The sequence below is a fragment of the Petaurus breviceps genome, unplaced genomic scaffold (genome assembly GCF_028583685.1).
Source record: "Petaurus breviceps papuanus isolate PSGF00001 unplaced genomic scaffold, PetGlider_PUasm1.0 90903, whole genome shotgun sequence".
Lineage (NCBI taxonomy): Eukaryota > Metazoa > Chordata > Mammalia > Diprotodontia > Petauridae > Petaurus > Petaurus breviceps.
The window spans coordinates 18,005,082-18,024,696 of NW_027187376.1; the positions used below are offsets into that span (position 1 = coordinate 18,005,082).

A 19,615-nucleotide genomic window follows, 5' to 3' on the forward strand; every position below is an offset into this window, starting at 1 on the left:
ACAAGCATTATGACATCAATTTTACATGTGAAGAAATGCAAAACATATTTCCATATTAGCCATGTTTATGCTTCCTTTCTTAATTCAGCCAAAGATCATATTTGCTTTTTTGGCCACCACATTACACTACTCATTCGTTGAGCTTGTGGTTCACTAAAATCCTCCTATTTTTGTTTTGTTATTCAGAAAAACTCATAACCACAACTCCGCCATCTTGTATTTGTGAAATTGTTTTTGTTTAAACGAAATGTTATCTTTATTAAATTTTAGCTTACTCAATTCAGCCCAATGCTAGACTGTCAAGGTTTTTGGTTCTTGATTCATATATATTGTACAGTTATCTCTTCCACATCATGGGATTAGAGGCACGGTGCCCCTTGATCTGGAAAATCCATGTAAAAATTCTTGGCCCTCCCTTCATACCAGAAAAGAACTCTGAATTATTATGGTTATTAGAAGATAATATATTTTTACATTATTCAATACTATACATATGTTTCATGTATTTTTCTGAGTTTCTAAACTTTTTCTGTGTCATCTGTGGCTTCTACAAAACTTCCAAAAAATTCCATTTAATTTCTTATGCTGACCCACAATATATGGAAACCACAATGGGGAAGGTTGTGATGTGGAAGAGAGAACTGTAACTATCCCTCCCAGCTTTGGATGATCCACAGATCCCATGAGCATGCCTTTATTCAAGTCATTGATAAAAATGTTAAGCAGCACAAAGCATTTTACCATTAACAGCTACTCTTTGACTTCAGCCATCCAACAAGTTCTGTCTATGTTGTTATTTATTATTCCACATCTGTCCATTTCACAAGACTACTGTGAGATATTGTTAAGCTTTGTATATAAATCTAGTTAAACTATATTCATAACATTCCTTCCATCTACTAATTTAGTAATCCTGTCAAAAGAGGAAATGAGGTTCGTCTGCCATGACCACTTCTTGATGAAGCTACACTGGCTCTTTGTAATCACCACTGCCCTTTCTAGGTGACCACCAGCTAGATGATCAGATCCAGAATTTCCCAGGAATCAACATCAGACCTATTGGTCTATAATTTTTTGTTGTTTATTTTTTTCATTAAATTTTTGCCATACAAAGATTCATTCTCTCCTTCCAACTTCCCCACACTGAGAAAGAAAAAAACAACAAAAATACCCTGTTACAAAAATGCATAAACTAATTCTACATTGACTGTGGAAAATCTGGATATTTGCCCTTCTCCAGTCTTGTGGTGCGTCTCCCATTTTCCATGATCTTTCAGATATCACCATGTGTCTCAACTGCTGTCATTATTTGTGTTCATCGGGGCTGATTGAATTCAATAAGAGCACCTAGGTGCTAACTTATCATCTGTTTACTTATCTTGACTAGCAGCTCCTTTCAAGTCATCATCATGGTCAGTGCCAAGTAAAAATCGAACGTCTCTGCCTTCTTTCTAACATCAGTTGTCACAGTCCCGTTTATCCCAGTATCTCCTCTAATTCTCCTTTTACTTTCAGAAGGGGAGAGGGATGGACCTGCGGGTCACTGGCATATGAGCCCTCAGATGAGCAAGATCCCCTTGACCAGGGGAGGCTGGCACCTTTCCTCAAACAGAGTCTGAGCACTTCAAAAACATCCCTCTCCAGCCGCAGTGCATGCTGAGCTTTCACACTGCACACGCTATTTCCACAACTTTGTGACAGGCAGGATCAGATATGCTCCCTCCGTTACCTGGCCTTTCTGTATATCTGTACATTTCTTTTAAAAATAGAAATTGATGTTAAGTTCCCTGTGTGTATACACCAGACCCTCACTCTGATTCTCTGGCATTGCCCCACCCTATCAGAGTAGCCTTCTTACTTACTCCCTGTGGAAATTCACTTAGGCTCTTGGCCTTGTCACACCAGAGGCTCATTCCTCTGATTATTTAGTTCTGCCCAGAACCTCCATTTTAAGTAGTGTTCGGGTCAGTTTTCATTCCTGTCTGGGCTTTCTCAACCATGTCCCTGTGCAGGTACTTTTCCTCTGACTCTTTTCTGTTTCTTGGTATGTGTTATCTTTATTTTTGCTTGTATTTGTATTCCTAGCATTTAGCACAATGCCTAGCACTTAATAAATAAATGTTTGTTGCTTGACTTTTCAGACAAACTAGATTTTTTTTCTCCGTTAAGGGTCTTGTTTCCCTTTGTGTCTTCAGAATTTCATTCTTGGGTTGACTTCCCCTATAGCATTTTAGTCCAAGAGATCTATCTTTCCTATGAACCCTTTGAAATCTGCTTTCCCAGTTTCTAGGGTACATGTTAGATTGTGCCCAGATTTTTTTCCTCAGTCACAGACTCTCAAAGGGAATAATCACTTCCCCCTTAGGGGGCCCATCATTTCTATCTCGGCAAACCATTGGCACCCTGTTTTTTTTTATTTTTTGCTTTTTGGAGGGCAATTGGGGTTAAGTGACTTGCCCAAGGTCACACGGCTATTTTTGTGTGTGTGTGTTAAGTGTCTGAGGCCAGATCTGAACCCAGGTCCTCCTGACTCCAGGGCCATTGTTCTCTTCACTGCGCCACCTAGCCACCCCCATTGGCACCCTGTTAAGCAAGAGTCAGCTGCATATCCAAAACATATGTGTTTTGTTCTGCATTTTGAGTCCATTACCTCTCTATTGGTCCATCATTGGTCCTTTAAAATCCTGGTTATGCATTGCATTGATCAGAGTTAATTCTTTCAAAATTGTTTGTGTTTATAATGCAATTATACTGTAAATTAGCCTGGTTCTGCTCCCTTAGCAGTCCATGCATGTCTTTCAAGGTTTCTCTGAAACCAATCAATCCCTTCATTTCCTATAGCACAATAGCATTCATATACTATAATTTGTTCATTCTCCAATTGATGGTTACCCCCTTAGCTTCTAGTTCTTTGACACACACACAAAAAGAGTTACTGTCAGGCTTGATCTCATTAGGGAGATAGGCCCAGTAGTAATGGCATCACTGCTACTTAGTCAAAGTATATATATTCAGTGACTTTTTGGGCACAGGTCTAAATTGCAATCCAAAATGGCAGCATTAATTCACATCACCAGCTGAGCATTAGTATGCTTGTTTTCCCACAACTGCTCCAACAATTAAAATTTTACATTTTTATCATCTTTGCTAATCTGATGGGTGTGTGATGGAATCTCAGTGTTGCTTTGTTTTTCTGTAATAGTTTTTGGAGCATTTTTGCACATGAAATTGTGGGTGTTAAATACCTCAATCCTGAATACCTCGTTAAAATTTTGGTAGCAGACTGTCATTTCTTAATAACTTGAGAGCCCCACTAAATTTAATTTTCTTCAGTCTCAACAATTTGAAAACCACTAGCACTGCCCCAACCTGCCTCTTTCACCACTACCCCCACCAGTTATCCTCAACAAGCATTTATTAAGCCTGACTGTGTGACAGGACATAGATTTACAAAGAAGGACAAAAACCTGGTCCTTGCTCTCATGCAGCTCCCAGCAGAGGTACTATCTGGAAAGCACTGGAAGTAGAAGGAAGTGGAAAGTTTTGCCTCTTGCAGAAAATGTTATTTGAGCTAAGTTTTAAAGGAATCCAGGGGAAGCCAAGAAGTAGAGGCAAAGAATGCTAGTATTTCAGGAATGGATGCTATCTCTGAAAAGGCAGATGGAGTGTGGTGTTTGCAGAAGTGAGAAGGCCAGCATCTCACAGAACACGTGGAGGAGAGTACAGTATTAAAAAACTGAAAAGGTAGGAAGGGACCACATTGTGAAGGGCTTTACAGAAAACAAACAGGATTTTGTATTTTCTAGGTGCGTGCTGGGGATATTGTAAAAATACAAAGAATGAAACAGACCTTCCCTTGTCTTGCTACCTTCCCTTTTACCTTTTATAGTCTTCCTCCTCAGGTTCTGCTCCCTAATCTTTAATCCCTTCCTCCTTAGCCCCTTTACATGCTCCTTTTTTACTTTTGATACTCTTTCATTCTGGATCTAGACAGGTATCTCTTGAATTTCTCTCAATTTCTCCCAAATTTCTCCTTCCCACATAATTCATTCATCCAAACAACTTTAAATCACCTGCTCCATTTTCTCCTTATTCTGTTAAAATATTTTTCTCTTCTCCTGTGCCTTCTCTCGTGGGAGCCAAATACTACAGAAAGGTCAAGGATGAGGACTGAAAATATGCCATTTGATTTGTTAATCATGAAGTCATTAGTGGCATTGGAGAAAACAATTTCAGTAGGGTGGTAGGGTTAAGAACCACATTGTGGATCATTAGTTAGATGTGGGGTTGAAATCTATTCTTAGAAATTTAGCAGTGACAGGAAGGAGAGTGAGAGAGAAGGGTCGTTTGTGGGCTTTTTGGAAGAGATCAGTGAGATGTTTATAGACAGAAAAGAGCCATGTTTTTAAAAAGAAAATGATGGGGAAAGGATCTGGAAATGACAGAGATGGGATCAAAAGCATAAGAAAAAGTCTTGACAAGGAGAGAGGGTCACCTCCTCTCATGTTGATGAACATATATATTAGTGTAACGCATTTTTATTGGTTGAGATTTAAATTCTGAATCTTAACTGAATAGGAGTGATCAGAGAACACTAGATAAAGTAAAAGTATGATTTATTTGAATTTGGAATGCCTTGTGATTCTTTTGAAGGAAATTTTTGGTTTTTATTGCTTTTAATTGCTTTTATATTACTCCTGAAAAGCTACTGAGTAATCCACAGATATAACCAACTATTGGTTATTGTTACATTTCAACCTCTTTCTGCCTGCCGAGAAATTACACTTAACCATCTTAGACAGCAATTTAATTCATTCTAATGGTATGAGGAAGTCCTTTAATAGAAATTTTTGAATCAGTTAGCAGAAACACACTTCTTCCTCTTTCCACACCAATTAAGTTCAAATGAAGTCATAAATTACTCTCTTTTCTGTGTAGTATGGAAAACAGCTCTACCTGAATTATCAGGAAGCCCTGAAGAGAACAGAATCAGCCTATGACTGGACCTCCTTGTCTAGTTCCAGTATCAAATCTGGATCAAGTTCTTCTAGCATCCCAGGTAAATCAGAAATATCTTAAAAGTACTACTTCACTGTTTGTGGTAAAGACTGTCCTCAGTCTTTAAAGCAGGAATTCTTAACCTTCTTTGTACTATGGACTCCCTTGGACCATCAGCCTGGTGAATTTTGTGGGCCCCTTCTCAGTAATGTTTTCAAATGTATAAAATACATAGGATTATAGAGGAAACAGATTGTGTTAAAATAGTTATTTGAAAGTTTTAAAGGTCACACATGTTAAGATCCCCTACTTTAAACTTTTTAGCCCTTTCCAGAGACTAACCTCTCCATTTCAGTATAATCTCAATTGTTGACCCTCTTAATAATAATTGGTGTGTTCCATTTTTAGATTTCACAATGCCAGGCTTTTGTCACTTAGTTACAATGTGCTATTTCTTCAGAACTGAAAGCTAAAATTATTCAAATAATGACGAAAATTTAATGTGAGTATATTAAAAATGTAAAACTTTAGTAGATTAAATCTTGGGATGACAACCAGAAATGTTGGAAGACAGAAAAAAGATTATTTGAAAATGGTTCTGTTTCTTAACTGTAGTTTTTAATCAATAAACAACCACTGTTTCCCCTAAGTGTCCATGAGATAGCTATACAAAGTAAAGAAATAGGAAGTGGTAGTCCAATGATTTTTTTTCTTTTTGTCTCCTATCTAAGCCTCAAGCAATACAATCTATTCATCACTATTGTTGTGTAAGAACAAGTAAATAAAAAACAAAATTGATAATAGACCAAAAAGGAAATAATGAGCATATTGTACAGGAATATACAGAAAAGAAATAAGAAATATAACTATTACAAATAAATTGAAATGTCATGATGCTGTATTCTAATTCAGTAACATTTAAATACATTATATTGTATACAGTTTGGAGGTAGACTTTTTCCTAGTTAGTTTACAAGTCATAAAATCAAATCTGAAAGGGATCTCAGGAAATTCTTGAATGCATAGCCAAACAAATAGCAAGCAATAATTGAGTACTGGCTTTGTGCAGAATACTGTTTTAGGTGCTGAGGAAGATACAAAAATAAAATACAACCCCTCCATTCATAGAGTTTATGGCCTACTTGGGGGATGACACAAAGAAAAAGGTAGTAGTAAAAATTCCCTTTTACAGATGAGGAAGCAGAAACTCAGAAGTTTCATGACTAGCCCCCTGTTGCTAGAAAGGGTTGTAGAAAGGAAGATGTTAGACTTATTCTTAAAGTGTGACTTACAGCTTTGTGCATTATTTCACCCCACATATCAGCCAAACATGTGGTCTGCAACCTGGTGGCCTCAAACTGTAACTGGGGAAACTACAGGAATAAGATAGAAGGGAAAGTAACCCTTCCGAGTTTATCCAGTAAACTAGCGAAGAGGCCACAACATATTCTCATTCATTCTCTCTCTCCCTCCCTCCCTCTCCACCCTCCAGAAAAGGCAATCATTTCAAAATCCTAATGATAATGAAGTGAAAACATTTAAATCTGTACATTAAAAGTCATTTAATCTTAAACAATAGTTTGTCCCATTTCCCAGTGTAACAAAACAGACACTAAATAAAAACCCATTTCCCAATCAAAAGGAATCAAAACTTATAATTAAGCATCTCCATGACTGTTGTCAGTATGTTGTTTTTTTTTTATTTTGGTCAGACCTTGTCCTGTAGGGGGAAAAGTTGCTAGGTTTTTTTAGTGCTGACTTTAAATGTTTTCTTATTTGGATTCCTATTTGTCTTTGTACAGATTCTATGATTTGCTGAATGATTGAATACTCATTGTATTACACAATCTTTGTGTATGCTTTCTTTTTTTTTTTTTTTAAAGCAATCGGGGTTAAGTAACTTGCTCAAGGCTACACTGCCAGTTATTTCTGGGTGTGGTGCTAAGTATCTGAGCCCAGATTTGATCCCCAGGTCATCCTGACACACTGGTGCTCTTACTTTCTGAGCCACGTGGCCGCCCCTAAGCAATTGGGGTTAAATAACTTGCTCAAGGTTACACGGCCAGGTGTTTCTGGGTGGGTGCTAAGTGTCTGAGCCCAGACTTGATCCCCAGGCCATCCCGACACTGGAGCCGGTGCTCCCACTTGCTGTGCTACCTGGCCCCTGTGTATGCTTTCTTAGTGAACTGGTATGCTCGGTAGACTTGAGATTTACCACTGCTAAGTTGAGTGATATTTTCGAGTGGAAAGTAGCTCATTTTGTAAGTTGAGTGGTAGAAATTAACTTTTATTGCCTTGTCAATTGCACATCAATTGACACTTACTCTGTAAGAGACTTCTCTAACATATCTCTTCACTTTGACACTTATTTAAAACCAATTTAATTTTTAATTTAAACAGAGTCTCATTCAAATCACTCTAATCAGTCAGATAGTGGAGTTTCTGACACCCAGCCAACAGGACATATTCGTTCCCAAAGTATCGTGAGCTCTATCTTTTCAGAAGCTTGGAAACGAGGGACTCAGTTGGAAGAGTCCAGCAAGGTAACAAGCCTGTTTTTAGCCTGCATAGCAAATCTCATGATGCTTTGAAACAGACTTCATTGCAGTGTTGTTCTGTCCCTTTTTTAGGAACTCTTCCTTCTTGGTTCTTTTATTCTTAGTGTCTTTCTTTATAATGGTTGGGGGTGGGGGGTGGGGATCACTATCTTCTATTTAAACAGATGTTCTCAGGTCAGTTGGTCATCGGTGGTTCAGAGTGGATTTATTCAGCTTGTGCTTAAGAGCCTCTTGCTTCACTAAATTTCTTGCCTTTTTTTTTTAACCATTTTCCTGCTCGTTCTCCTCTTCCACAAAGTTATGGAGGAAAGGAATGAGCTCTAATTCATCATCTTTAAAATTTTTATTCCTAACTCTTGTGTTCCTGAATCATGCTGCCTTGTTGAATTGGACACTTCCTCCTGGAATATTAAATCAGTGGAAAAATCTTTGATATGAAATCTTTGAACTGAATGTCTAATCCAGCGGTTCTCAACTTTTTTTTTTTGGTCTCAGGACCCCAAAGAGCTCTTATATTTTGTGTATATGTGTATTTACATATATTTATCTATATGTATTTATTATATATACATACGTACACATATACATATGTGCTGCATTAGAAATTAAAATTGATAAACTTTAAAAATATTTGTTTAAAATAACAGTAAATCCACTGCATGTTAATATAATTTTTTTTTAATAAAAGATGACTATTTTCCCCCAAAAAAGTAGTGAAAAGAGTGGCAATGTCTGGCTTAGTAGAAAACAGCTGGATTCTCATTTGCTTCTGCATTCATCCTGTTGTAATATGTTGTTTTGGTTGAAGTACGTGGAAAAAAAGATCTGGCCTTATAGTTAATGTTGGTGGGAAAGGGGAGAGTATTTTAATAGGCAAACATTGTCTTCATATTATTGTGACCTTGGGGATTCCCTGGGGTCCACAGACCATACTCTGAGAACCACTGGTCTAGTCCAGTCACCTTATTTTACAAATGAGGAAACTGAAATCGAGAAGTAAAATTAAGTGCCCCACATCCCATTGTAGTGAAGAGCAGCACTGCATTTCAGTTAGTTCCTTGACCTTAGAGGTCATCTAGTTAAAATCTTTCCTCATTGCAGAAGTTCTATTACATCTCTGCCAAATGACCTCCTCTTTAAAACATCCAGTTCAAGAACTCACTATATTTCATATAGCAACTGCTGTTTCAGTTAAGTTTTTATTCAGTAATTGTTTGCTAGTGCTGTGATGTGAATTACTTGTCAAATGAACTCACCAGCTGAATCAAATTGAAAATTTACCATAAGTGATGTCAATTTGCTTACCTTCTGATTATAGGTTACTGAATAGAACTCTAATTCAAAACAAATTAATATTGGAGTTTAGGGAAAATTAAGTCAACACAGAATTTTTAGAAATTTTTACTCCCTCTTTGCCTTTTAATTAGTTCTGATGAATCAAGAACCATGCTTCAGGAAATTCTACTAATTGTAATTTCCAGAATAAAATCCTCCATTTTATGAAATTTCTAATAATGTTATCCACATAGGTTTTGACCTGTAGAAATGCCCCAAAACAAAGACCTAAAGATTTTGTGTTTTAAAATGGTTTGGTTGTCATTGCAAAGTAAAGGTTAACAGGAATAGAAGGAGTTGAAAAAAATGTTCAAGTCAGAAATTTTGGTAGGCCCCCCCCCTATGCAGCAGTGGAGATTTAAGTTTCTATTACCCTTCCTCTGTATTTCTCCTGTTACCTCAGTCTCAGATGCCCAGGGTGAAGGCCGGCAGCAGAACTAAGGTCTGCATATCCAAGATGCCTAATATGGGCTGCAGCTAAGGTCTGGGACTGTTCTTTGAAAACACGTTAACCTGAGTGATTCATAGAACCAAATCTTACCAACTAACCCTTTTTTTGAGAGCTGTTTGATCCTTTTATGTGATAATGCTAATTAGCCCTAAATTTCAATCTGACAGTTTAAAGGTATCTAACAAACTGGTTAGAAAATCCTTTGTAATGTGATATAAATAATTCTTGCAGTAACAATCACAGTTTAAAACCCAAAAGGTCATGCCCAAATTATTTAAAAAGCAGAAAAAGAAACAAATATTGCCCAGGATATTTCTACTATCATTTTCAGAAGTTTTTAATCACATCTTTACATTAATGAACTGATGCACTAAATGATGGTGACTCCAGTAGCACTAAGAAATATTTTTTAAGTCATCAGCAGATTTCCATTCCTTCTGGATTTCCTTTTCTCAGACCTTTGAGATTATTCTCACTTTCTCCTGCTTTTTTTCCTATATAATAATGGGGATTTTTTGTCGTCACTCACTCTAATGTTCATGAATCATTTCTTTATGTATTTTCCAGTAAAACAAATATAAGGAAATCATGTCCCCCTTTTACCTGCATTGCTGGACTTCTGTGCATGTTGGATGCAAGTGTCTCGTACGAATACAAGTGTGTGTGTCAAGCTCAGCCCTGTATGACTGTGCACGCCTGCTGAATATTTTCATGCTCTCATATGTCAGCACACTAGCATCAAAAAGCCATCCTCATTCATCAAGAGGCCCTCCACCAGCACATCCTAAACCTAATCCATGCATCTGCTTGATGCGGTTGCAATCATGGAATGAAAGGTTGTCCTCTCTTCTCATGACGGTTCCCTTTCAAGACAGGATGTGTCAAAATAATAACCACAGATCATAAAATTCTCTATCCTGTCACTATCTAAAGTGCTTCCACACTAGGAAATCCTTTCCCAGGTTGATAGGCAGTCTAGCTATCTGCTGTTTGAGCATATTCTTAGATGTCCCTCCTTCCCAGAGAGCCAAGTTTCTTCCTGTCATGTGATCTATCCATCTTCATCCTCTTGCTACATCTTCTTCATGCATGTTCCAGACTCCTTTTTTTTTTTTTAATAGATAAGCAAATCAGAACTGAACTTTATAACCTTTTTTTTGTCTCCCTTGTCTCCCTTTTTTTTATACTCCTTTTAGGCCAGAATGGAGTCTTTGAACCGACCTTACACTTCACTTATGCCCCCTTTGTCCCCACAAACTAAGCCAGTTGCCCCCTATACTGCTTCACAGCCATCCCCCCCCCCCCCCCCCCCCCCACCCCCTCCTCCACCCCCTCCACCGCCTCCTCCACCCCCTCCACCCCCTCTCCCCAGCCAGGCTGCACCTTCTTCAGTTTCAGCAGCCACAATGTTTGTCAAATACAGTACAATAACCAGGCTGCAGAATGCTTCTCAACATTCAGGACCTCTCTTTAAACCCCCCCCACCCCTGGTGACACAGCAAGTGTCAGCGGCCGCACAGTCAGGAAAGCCTCAGCTGTTGGTGCCTCCTAATGGAGTAGTTCCACCTCCCCCTCCTCCACCCCCACCTCCTACCCCAGGATCAGCTATGGCTCAGCTAAAACCAGCCCCATGTGCCCCATCAGTTCCTCAGTTCAACCCCCCACCTCCACCTCTGAAAATCCATCAAGTGCAGCAGAATGTTGTTCAGGCTACTCCTCCTGTTCCTCCACCCCCCCCTCCTGTTCCTGCACCCCCACCTCCTCAAGCCCCTCCCAAACCCCTGGTGACTGCGCCACCAACCAGCACCAAAACTGCATCACCTACTGTATTACAAACCCCACTCTCTGTTCCTACCCCTCCAATTCCTCCAGCAAAAAAGCAGCCAGTTTTTCCCATTTCCCAGATTCCACAATCTCCGCCTGCGCTTCCTAGTCCAGTCCCCCCACCAACATTACCAAAACAGAGCTTCTGTGTAAAACCACCTCCTTCTCCACAGTCTCCAGTGCCATCTGTTGTGAAGCAGATAGCCAGCCACTTCCCACCTCCTCCATCAGAGCCTCAACCTTTAAAGCCTATGCCATTGAGTGTGACACCACAATCTCCCCCTGCTGTGAAAGCCAAGCCTAAGTGGCAGCCCAGCTCTGTGCCATCCCCTGACTTTCCTCCACCTCCACCTGAAAGCACCCTTGTATTTCCACCTCCACCAGCAGCAACACCAGGGGTCTCTCCCGCCCCTGATAAAATTGGATCTCCAGTCAAAAAGACCAGCAAGACTTCTAGTCCAGGGGGGAAGAAACCACCCCCAACACCACAGCGAAACTCCAGCATCAAATCTAGCAGTTGTACAGAATATCAAGAGTCTAAAAGACCTTCAGTGGACAGCCTTGTTAGCAAATTTGCACCCCCCTCAGAACCTTCAGGGTCTCCCAACAAGGAAAGTCCACTCCCTCCTGCAGCTCCACCAAAACCTGGAAAACTCAATCTCTCTGGAGTCGGTCTACCAATAGTTGTCCAGCAAGGAGGCATTTCAGCAAAAGTACCTGTTATGAGTGGACCCGGTAAGGACTCAGTGGTAGAATTTCCTTCTCCTCCTTCAGATTCTGACTTTCCACCTCCTCCACCTGAAATAGAGCTCCCTCTACCACCAGTAGAGATTCCATCAGTATTTTCAGGAAACGCTCCTCCAAAAGTGGCTGTTGTTAACCCTCAGCCACAGCCATGGTCCAAAACATCAGTGAAGAAAGCCCCTCCACCCACAAGGCCCAGACGGAATGATAGTACCCGCCTCACACAAGCAGAAGCCACAGAGCAGCAGGTGACTGCCACAGTCCTTCCCCAAGTGCCCACTTCTCCCAAGTCCAGCCTTAGTGTCCAACCTGGATTCTTGGCCGACTTAAATAGGACACTGCAACGGAAGTCCATCACCCGGCACGGCTCCCTCTCTTCTTCCCGGATATCCAGAGCAGAGCCAACTGCCACCATGGATGATATGGCGTTACCTCCTCCACCCCCCGAACTGCTTTCTGATCAGCAGAAGGTTGGCTATGGAGGTAGCCATATCTCAGGCTATGCAACGCTGCGGAGGGGACCACCTCCTGCTCCCCCTAAAAGGGACCAGAACACCAAGCTCTCTAGAGACTGGTAGCTATTACTGGATTCTGGATAATTCTAAAGTCAACTAATCTAACCTATAAATTCAAGTGTTCATCACCTCCCTGCGTGATAGATAATGTGATCAAAATGGTATTCAGCTGTAGCTAAGGGTAATTGTATACACTCCCCACTGTCCCCCATACTTAGTCCAAAAACGGGTTGTGTGTTTTGGGTTGGGTGGGGTGGGTGGAGGGGATATGTGTGTCTTATCCCTTGATGTTTCTTTTTTTCTTTCACGTGGATTGGACCAAAAACCTTTCTTACTTTTTTCTGCGTTTGAGGTATTTTGTAGTGTCTGTCCATGTGCAATGAGACTCAGTTTGTGCATGTTTTATATTATATATTGAGTAGGTTTATAATGGGACACTTCTCACAATTATAAAAGACAACCAGAATGTTTGGTCTATCTAGATTGTTTGAGTCTTCACTTTCAGGAATAGGGAGGGAGCATTTTAAGCCAGGAAAAGCTCATTATCTCAAGGGTGATAGCAATACCAGGACAGTCTGTGACTAGCTGCTTAAAATATAGACATAATACAACCAAAACATTCTGGCTATAGAAACTAAAAGAAAGTAGAAATTATTTGGTGATCTGGAGTGAAATGAATTTCTGCCACAAGTAGCCTTCTAGAATGTGGCTTTCTGTCCCTGAGAAAATAAGGGATAAATTACCTGTCAGTAAGCTTTGTTAGTTCATTTTACTGTTAACCAGGGGTACCATTTCAATCCCTTCCTTGAGTTTCTTGAGTTTCCTTGAGCTTTTAATTATTTGGTTCCATGTTTCTTTGTTTTGATTTAATAGGATATTCATGTCTGGTACCAACCATCTAATGATGTTGATATGTTCCAGGATACCAGTCATCCTTTAGTATGTGTGTGTGTTATGTAGCTATGTGTGATATGTTATCTCTGCATAATATGTACACACATTATACAAATATATTGTTGCCCAAAAAACATCTCTGGGGAGAATAATTACCTCGTACATTTCCTCTGTTCTCCCTAGCAGGAGCGACTAGGAATTATAGGAAATTTAATTTAAGCTTCTAGTTCTTTATCTGTTTCAGCATTAATGAATGCACTAATCCATGAACACATTCTGTACCTTACATGGAACTTGAGAATATCATATTATAAGGCTTCAAAAGAGGAGGGGGGAAGAACACAAATCAGAATCCTGCCCTTATAAATTGTGAAGGCTTATTAAGCTTCCAGATAAGTGACTGGAATATCAGATTATGGGTACTTGATATTGACCGCCTGTTGTGCAATGTGCAGTGCAGCATGAAATCACAGTGGAACAACTCCAGATCTAGTGGTGTTTTCTAGCTAATATTGTTCCATGTCAGTTTTTATTTGGAGGGAAAAGGAGGAAGGGATGGCCCTCAGAAATCCTGTCCTGTCACCTTGATCTTGGGGAATGGGAGGAGCTGCTTTACACACAACACTGTATATAACCTGCCCAGCAAGCATGAGCAAATGAATATCAATGAAAAAAAGATGTTCATATTTGTAAAGATGAAAATATCAAGACTGTGACCCTAAGGAAGAAGGAATCCAAATAATAGTCAAGTTTTACCAAAAAGATCTAGCGTGAAAATTTTCCCCCTTAGAAAACAGTGCACCCTAAAGAGTGAAGTGTGAAATGAAAGTAAGCAGCACCTCCATTCCTGCATCACAATTCTCCTGTGTTCATATAGTTTGAGCAATAAGACCACTGTGCATTTTAAAGCAATGCTACTTTAAAAAGCACTTTTTTTGTATTTTTCAATTGTTCACAAAACTTCATGTGTTTTAACATTTATGTGCTTATGAAGTGTCCTTAAAAGCATCTGCATTGTTGATTCTGAAGCATGCCCTGGTTTAGCCGGCTAACATCGCCTTCTAGAAGGTTAAACTATGCTGTTGTCCATGGGTGCTGCTGTCATTTTCCACGGCCTTCTACCTGCAGTTTTGTATTGTAAGGATTGCCTTCCCACCTCTTCTCTGAGGTGGAGGTATTAAGGACAGGAATGCAGATTTCTCTGTTTAGCACTGAGTTTAGCTGTGACGTCAAACTTATGAAGTTAGAGGACTGTTTTTTCCCTATGAAAAATCAGATCTCTTCTTTCCTCCCTTGGACCTTCAAAGTTTTTCTAGTTTTTTATTTTTTATGGTTCAGATAAGACTCTAAGAAATAATATTCATTCATTGTTCCCTATTAAATTCATTAGGATTCCCAACTTTTTCTGCCTTCAACAATGGCCAATAATTGTCGCTCATTTTCACTTGCAACCACAGACTCTTTGAATGAACACTAATGGAAGTTTTTGGAGGCAGAAATGATGCTTCAGACCTTTGGTAAGGAACACATTACAGTAAGGAATTAGAAGTGATTTTTTTTTTTAAGTTTTGGCAGTCTTGGTTGAACATATAGCCATTTCTGTCTTTGAGAAAAAATAGAAATATAACAAACTATCAGCTTATGTTTTATGTCTTATGTGGCTGCAGGAAACATCTGAATTATAAACCAAAATAAAAGTTCTTAACTTTGGAAGTTTAGATTTTTCTTCTAGAAGGTTTTGTTTTGGTTTGGGGGGGAGTTGTTTTTTGTTTTTTTGCTGCTGATATCTTTAAGCCTTTTTTTCCCAAGGGGCTTTTGGGGGAAGATTAGGGATTCTTTAAAAAAAAAAAGCAGCCCTCAGATCTTCGATTTTGGGTGTTTTTGTAGCCATTCCTTTTTCTCTGTAGGTTCAGGGAAATATATCTACTGCCAGATGACACTAGTACTGTGCCTTCCTTTCACTGCCTCTGCTAACAGTTCCAATCCAGCACCTTTTTTCCAGACCAAGAAGAGAAAGCTGGAAATTGGGCTTGGCAGCATTGACTCCAAGGACCTCAAACAGTTCAGCTTTAAATTACTGCTTTAGATGGCAGTGCAAATTGGTGGTTATTACATGTACTAACCTGCTTATTACCTACAAACTGTACCATCAGGTTTGAACTACAGCAGGATCAATTCTTTCTCTGGTAATAATGTAATTTATGTGTTTTTGTTTTTGTTTTTTTTTAACTTACGTGTGTTAATGTAAACATTAAAATATTCAAAAGATAAATTATGGGATCTGGTCTTGGAAATTAGCATCACAATTTTGCCAGTGTGGCTTTTGGTGAACAGAGAGATATAATCTGGTTCCTCTCTATTTGAAACAAGTGATTATCATAAGGTTGCTGTAGCTTGCTAATTAGATCCATAATTTGCAAGTTGTTGCTTTAAGTGAGAAAAACAAGTCTGAAACAGATTACTGGAAAAAAGGAAAATGTCAAGCTATGCCTTACCAATCATTGATACTTTGACTGCTCTTAAAATTTCTCGTGCATTTTTGGCTGTCTTTAACTTTGACTCTATAGAGTGCTGGTCCCTTTCTAGGAGTAGATTTGCTAAGAGCCAGGTTATGATCCAAACTTGAAATATACTCCTTGGTGAGATTATTTTTAAATTATATTATACTTAGAATGGATGTGTTCATATGTTATCCACAGTGAGCTCTTACAAAGTAAATGTGCAAGAAATATTCAGGTAAAGTGATATTCATTATATACTGCAAGGAAGATGGGGACCCAAAGTAGCAACATGAAGCATGTTCTTCCTCCTTGTGATTGATTGCAACTGCCACAACCTAGTACTAAAGTATATAAATGCCTTTCATTACAAAGACACAGATGGCAGCAGATATGGTATGGATTAGTTTGAGTTAGCCAGCAGCTACTTTTGAACTTTTTTCTCAGCCAAAGAATGAGTGAGGGGAAAGGCCTTTTCCAAAACCTTTAACCAAATTTTACTACATTCCTGAGAGGAGCATGGGTTTCTTTCCCACCTGTCCTGGGTGCATTATTCCCTCTAACCACCCCTCCTCCCCAAAAAATCAAGATAATTTCCTTTCATGGTTATATCTACCATTTATTTTAAAATTATTTTATTATAGCAAGTAAACCTCTACAATGCAGATCTGCTAATTCAGCACCCTAAACATCTGACTTCACACAAAAGTTAAGAAGGCACTGATTTCACATTCCTTTAAATATAAACAACTTTCTGATGAATGTTTTGTTTGTGGCAAGGATACATCTGTATTCTTTTCTTTCTAGTAAAATAAACTTGAGACTGGGCCCAAAGAATAATTAGTATGAAAACTAATGTCTTCCATTAGTTTTAGATGGATAAATAATCCTTTAAGATAGATACATCTTTCATTGAACTCTGAAGAAAGAACATTTAGATTTTCATTCACCCAAACTATATGCGAATTTCTGTACTTGGCTGCTCATTAACCCAAAATTAAATTTGTGTCTATAATAACCAAGAGTACAAATATAATTCCATAATGATTAAAGAAAAAATTTACCTCACTCACACTGAATGTTAAAAAATTTTTTTATTTGAGCTTCTTGGATATGTGCCAAAATACTAACAAGGTTCACTGTATACCTTGAATTCCTTGGAGGAACAACATTCTAGAAGTCAGTTAAATACATTAATCCATAATGGCTGATGAAAGGAAGGTCCAGGAATAGCAAAAATGAAAAAACCATGGTTACTTCACTAGCTATATAAAAACATCACCCCAAATGGAATGACTTCAGTCATGAATGTTGTTAGGTGAGTTCAGGGCTGTCTACCAAAGATGTATTAAGTGTTAGGAAAGCCAAGTAAAAGGTATTGCATTTGGAAAAGATCATCACAGAGGTATAAACCATACTTTGTGAAAATGAACATCTGGATAGTGTTTGTTTCTAGAAGTAATTTGTCATGAATAATTGAGTCAATTAGCTCCTCTTTTAAGATATTCTTTGAGTTTAAAGAAAATCACAGTTCAATTAAATTTCTTCCTGTTTTTCAAACCTTATTAAAGGACTAGCACTTGGAATTAACATAATATTTGTAAACTTATGTTTCAGTCATCACTCCCCAAAAATATTTTTTCTTTATCTTTTTAAAAACTTATGAAACAAGCATTAAGTGGAATATTTCCCATGGTTTTGCAGCTTCATTTTGTTAACAGCCATTAATGGAATTCTGTACAGAGATGCACATTAAAAGTCATTAATCTGTGCAAAAGCGTGTACTAGATGTAAATACATTCATGTTTACCGCTTTTTTAAGAAATTGCACCTTTTATCTTTAAATGCGATTGCCTCCCCCATTTCCTACTCCCTCACTCCAACCCCTTAACCCGTATTTGGGGGGAGGGAGAGAAGGCTCTTAGAAACTTGAGTTCTACAGTTGGGGAGAGCTTTGCCATATATAAATATATATATGTATGTATAAATATACTTTTTTAAAAGCATGGGAGAGAGGACAAAAAGAACTGCATTATAAAGTACCCAATATACAAAAGAATATGCACAATTCAATAAGGATGTAGTTAAATTCAATATTTTTTTGTCTTGTCTTTTGCATACCTGTATGCTCTTATTTCATAATGTGCCTTGCTCCCTGATTGTGTGAAAATAGAGAGATATATTCAGTACTACTGACCATGTTTTCATTATACTGCTGGATTAAGTTATTTTACTGAGTCACTCTCTTGCCAATTATTGTTAGTAAACTATTGTAATGGATGGTGGTCCTGAGGTCAGTGTAAATTTTTTTTCTTTTACATGTTTCCATTATGTAAGTTTATTGAAACCTTAATAAAATATCGGCTCCATCTATATGTGGGATCCCCCTACTCCCCGCAGCTGATCTGCAAATGTTCACATTCCTAAATGGCAAAACAACTGGTCCTCCTTATACCGTGATTTTTCCTCAAGGGTTAATTCATTTTTTGTTTTTCTCATGCCAGTAACAGGTTGTGAATAAACATAAATGGACATACTGGAAAAACAGTAGGATTGCATCAATTTTTTTTCCTAAAGTTATTCAGGGGCAGACGGGAGGTGGAGGAAGGCAATGAGGGGAACCACCCAACATCAGAGAAGGTGATTTTGGACATAATACCGGGGCTTCTTAAACTTTGTTCTACTAAGGACCCCTTTTCAGAGTCCAGCAACCTTTGTTGGAATTTTGTGGCTAGAGGGCATGCACCATGCAAAGTGTGCATCCTTTGTGTACAGAACCAAGGCTACAGTGAAGTTGTGCCATGCAATATGGGCAAACATTGCCAGAAACACCTCAGATTCATTACACATTTGATTTTTAACTAATTTTTGGTCACTGCATATTCAGAAACCTTTCATTGTTGCCAAGTTTCTCACAACCCCATATGGGGTTGCACACAGCTTAAGAAGTGCTACAGCCCTCAGTGCTTAGTTCAGTGCTAAGCCTAATCACTAATTTTATTTGGAAAAAGCTTTTATGTACTCCTATCTTATTTGTTTTCTCTTCACTTATTTATACAAGTGTAGTGACCATGCTGCCTTCTTCAATATCAGGACTGTTCCATTTTCCCAGCTTTTATAGTCAGCGAGAGGACAATGCAGCTAGAACAAACTACAGTCCTCTAGTACATAATGATAAGAGGCCCAAAGAAGTTGTTAATTGGCTCTTGGCAATCTAGGTCAATTAAAACTGTCTAGCACTCTTTCATTAGAAAGGGTGATCTTTGTGATCTCCAAAGAAAATAACAAGTGATTGGATGCTTGGCCAGCAATCCATACTGAGAGACAAAAGAAAATTAAGTCCCCTTAATTCTACCATCAGATTTTTTTCACCCCAAAACCACTTCTGCCATCACTTTCAAAACCCAGCGTTTCATACTATGAAGATGTACATTCCTAGCAACCACTCAAATAGACACCAATTTAGATTTTGTCTACAAGATTCAAAGGGCTGAAAGAGCATAAAACTGCCAGAATGCGATCACTTAGTCCATTATAGCAGCTAGCTGAATGCCAGGAAGAATTCATCAGTGTTTACATGTTTAAGAATTTTATTGCTCACCTGATTTCACACCTCCAGCAGAATTATCCATCAAAGACAGGCAAAGCTTCTGAGTCAGTGTCTTCATTTGTCAAACAGGAAGAATAATTCACAGAATTGGTGTGACTATCAGAGCATTCTGAAATCTTTAACTGCCATACAAATGAGTTATTATAGTACGTACCCAGCAATCACCCCAGAAATAGTCAATAAAAGAC

General features: G+C 38.6%; 1 protein-coding gene across 4 annotated transcripts in view; it reads left to right on the forward strand.

Moving 5' to 3' along the window:
* RAPH1 (Ras association (RalGDS/AF-6) and pleckstrin homology domains 1) overlaps positions 1–18,362 on the forward strand; it is a 117,206-nt gene extending 98,844 nt beyond the window's left edge. For 3 of the 4 annotated variants that reach the window (XM_069075309.1, XM_069075308.1, XM_069075310.1), the window contains exons 12-14: positions 4,939–5,059; positions 7,399–7,541; positions 10,539–18,362. In XM_069075309.1, the coding sequence (XP_068931410.1) occupies positions 4,939–5,059; positions 7,399–7,541; positions 10,539–12,488 (2,214 nt within the window). In that variant the 3' untranslated portion in view covers positions 12,489–18,362. The remainder of the gene's footprint in view (positions 1–4,938; positions 5,060–7,398; positions 7,542–10,538) is intronic. The other variant, XM_069075311.1, reaches the window with a different exon arrangement.
* The last annotated feature ends 1,253 nt before the right edge of the window (positions 18,363–19,615 follow it).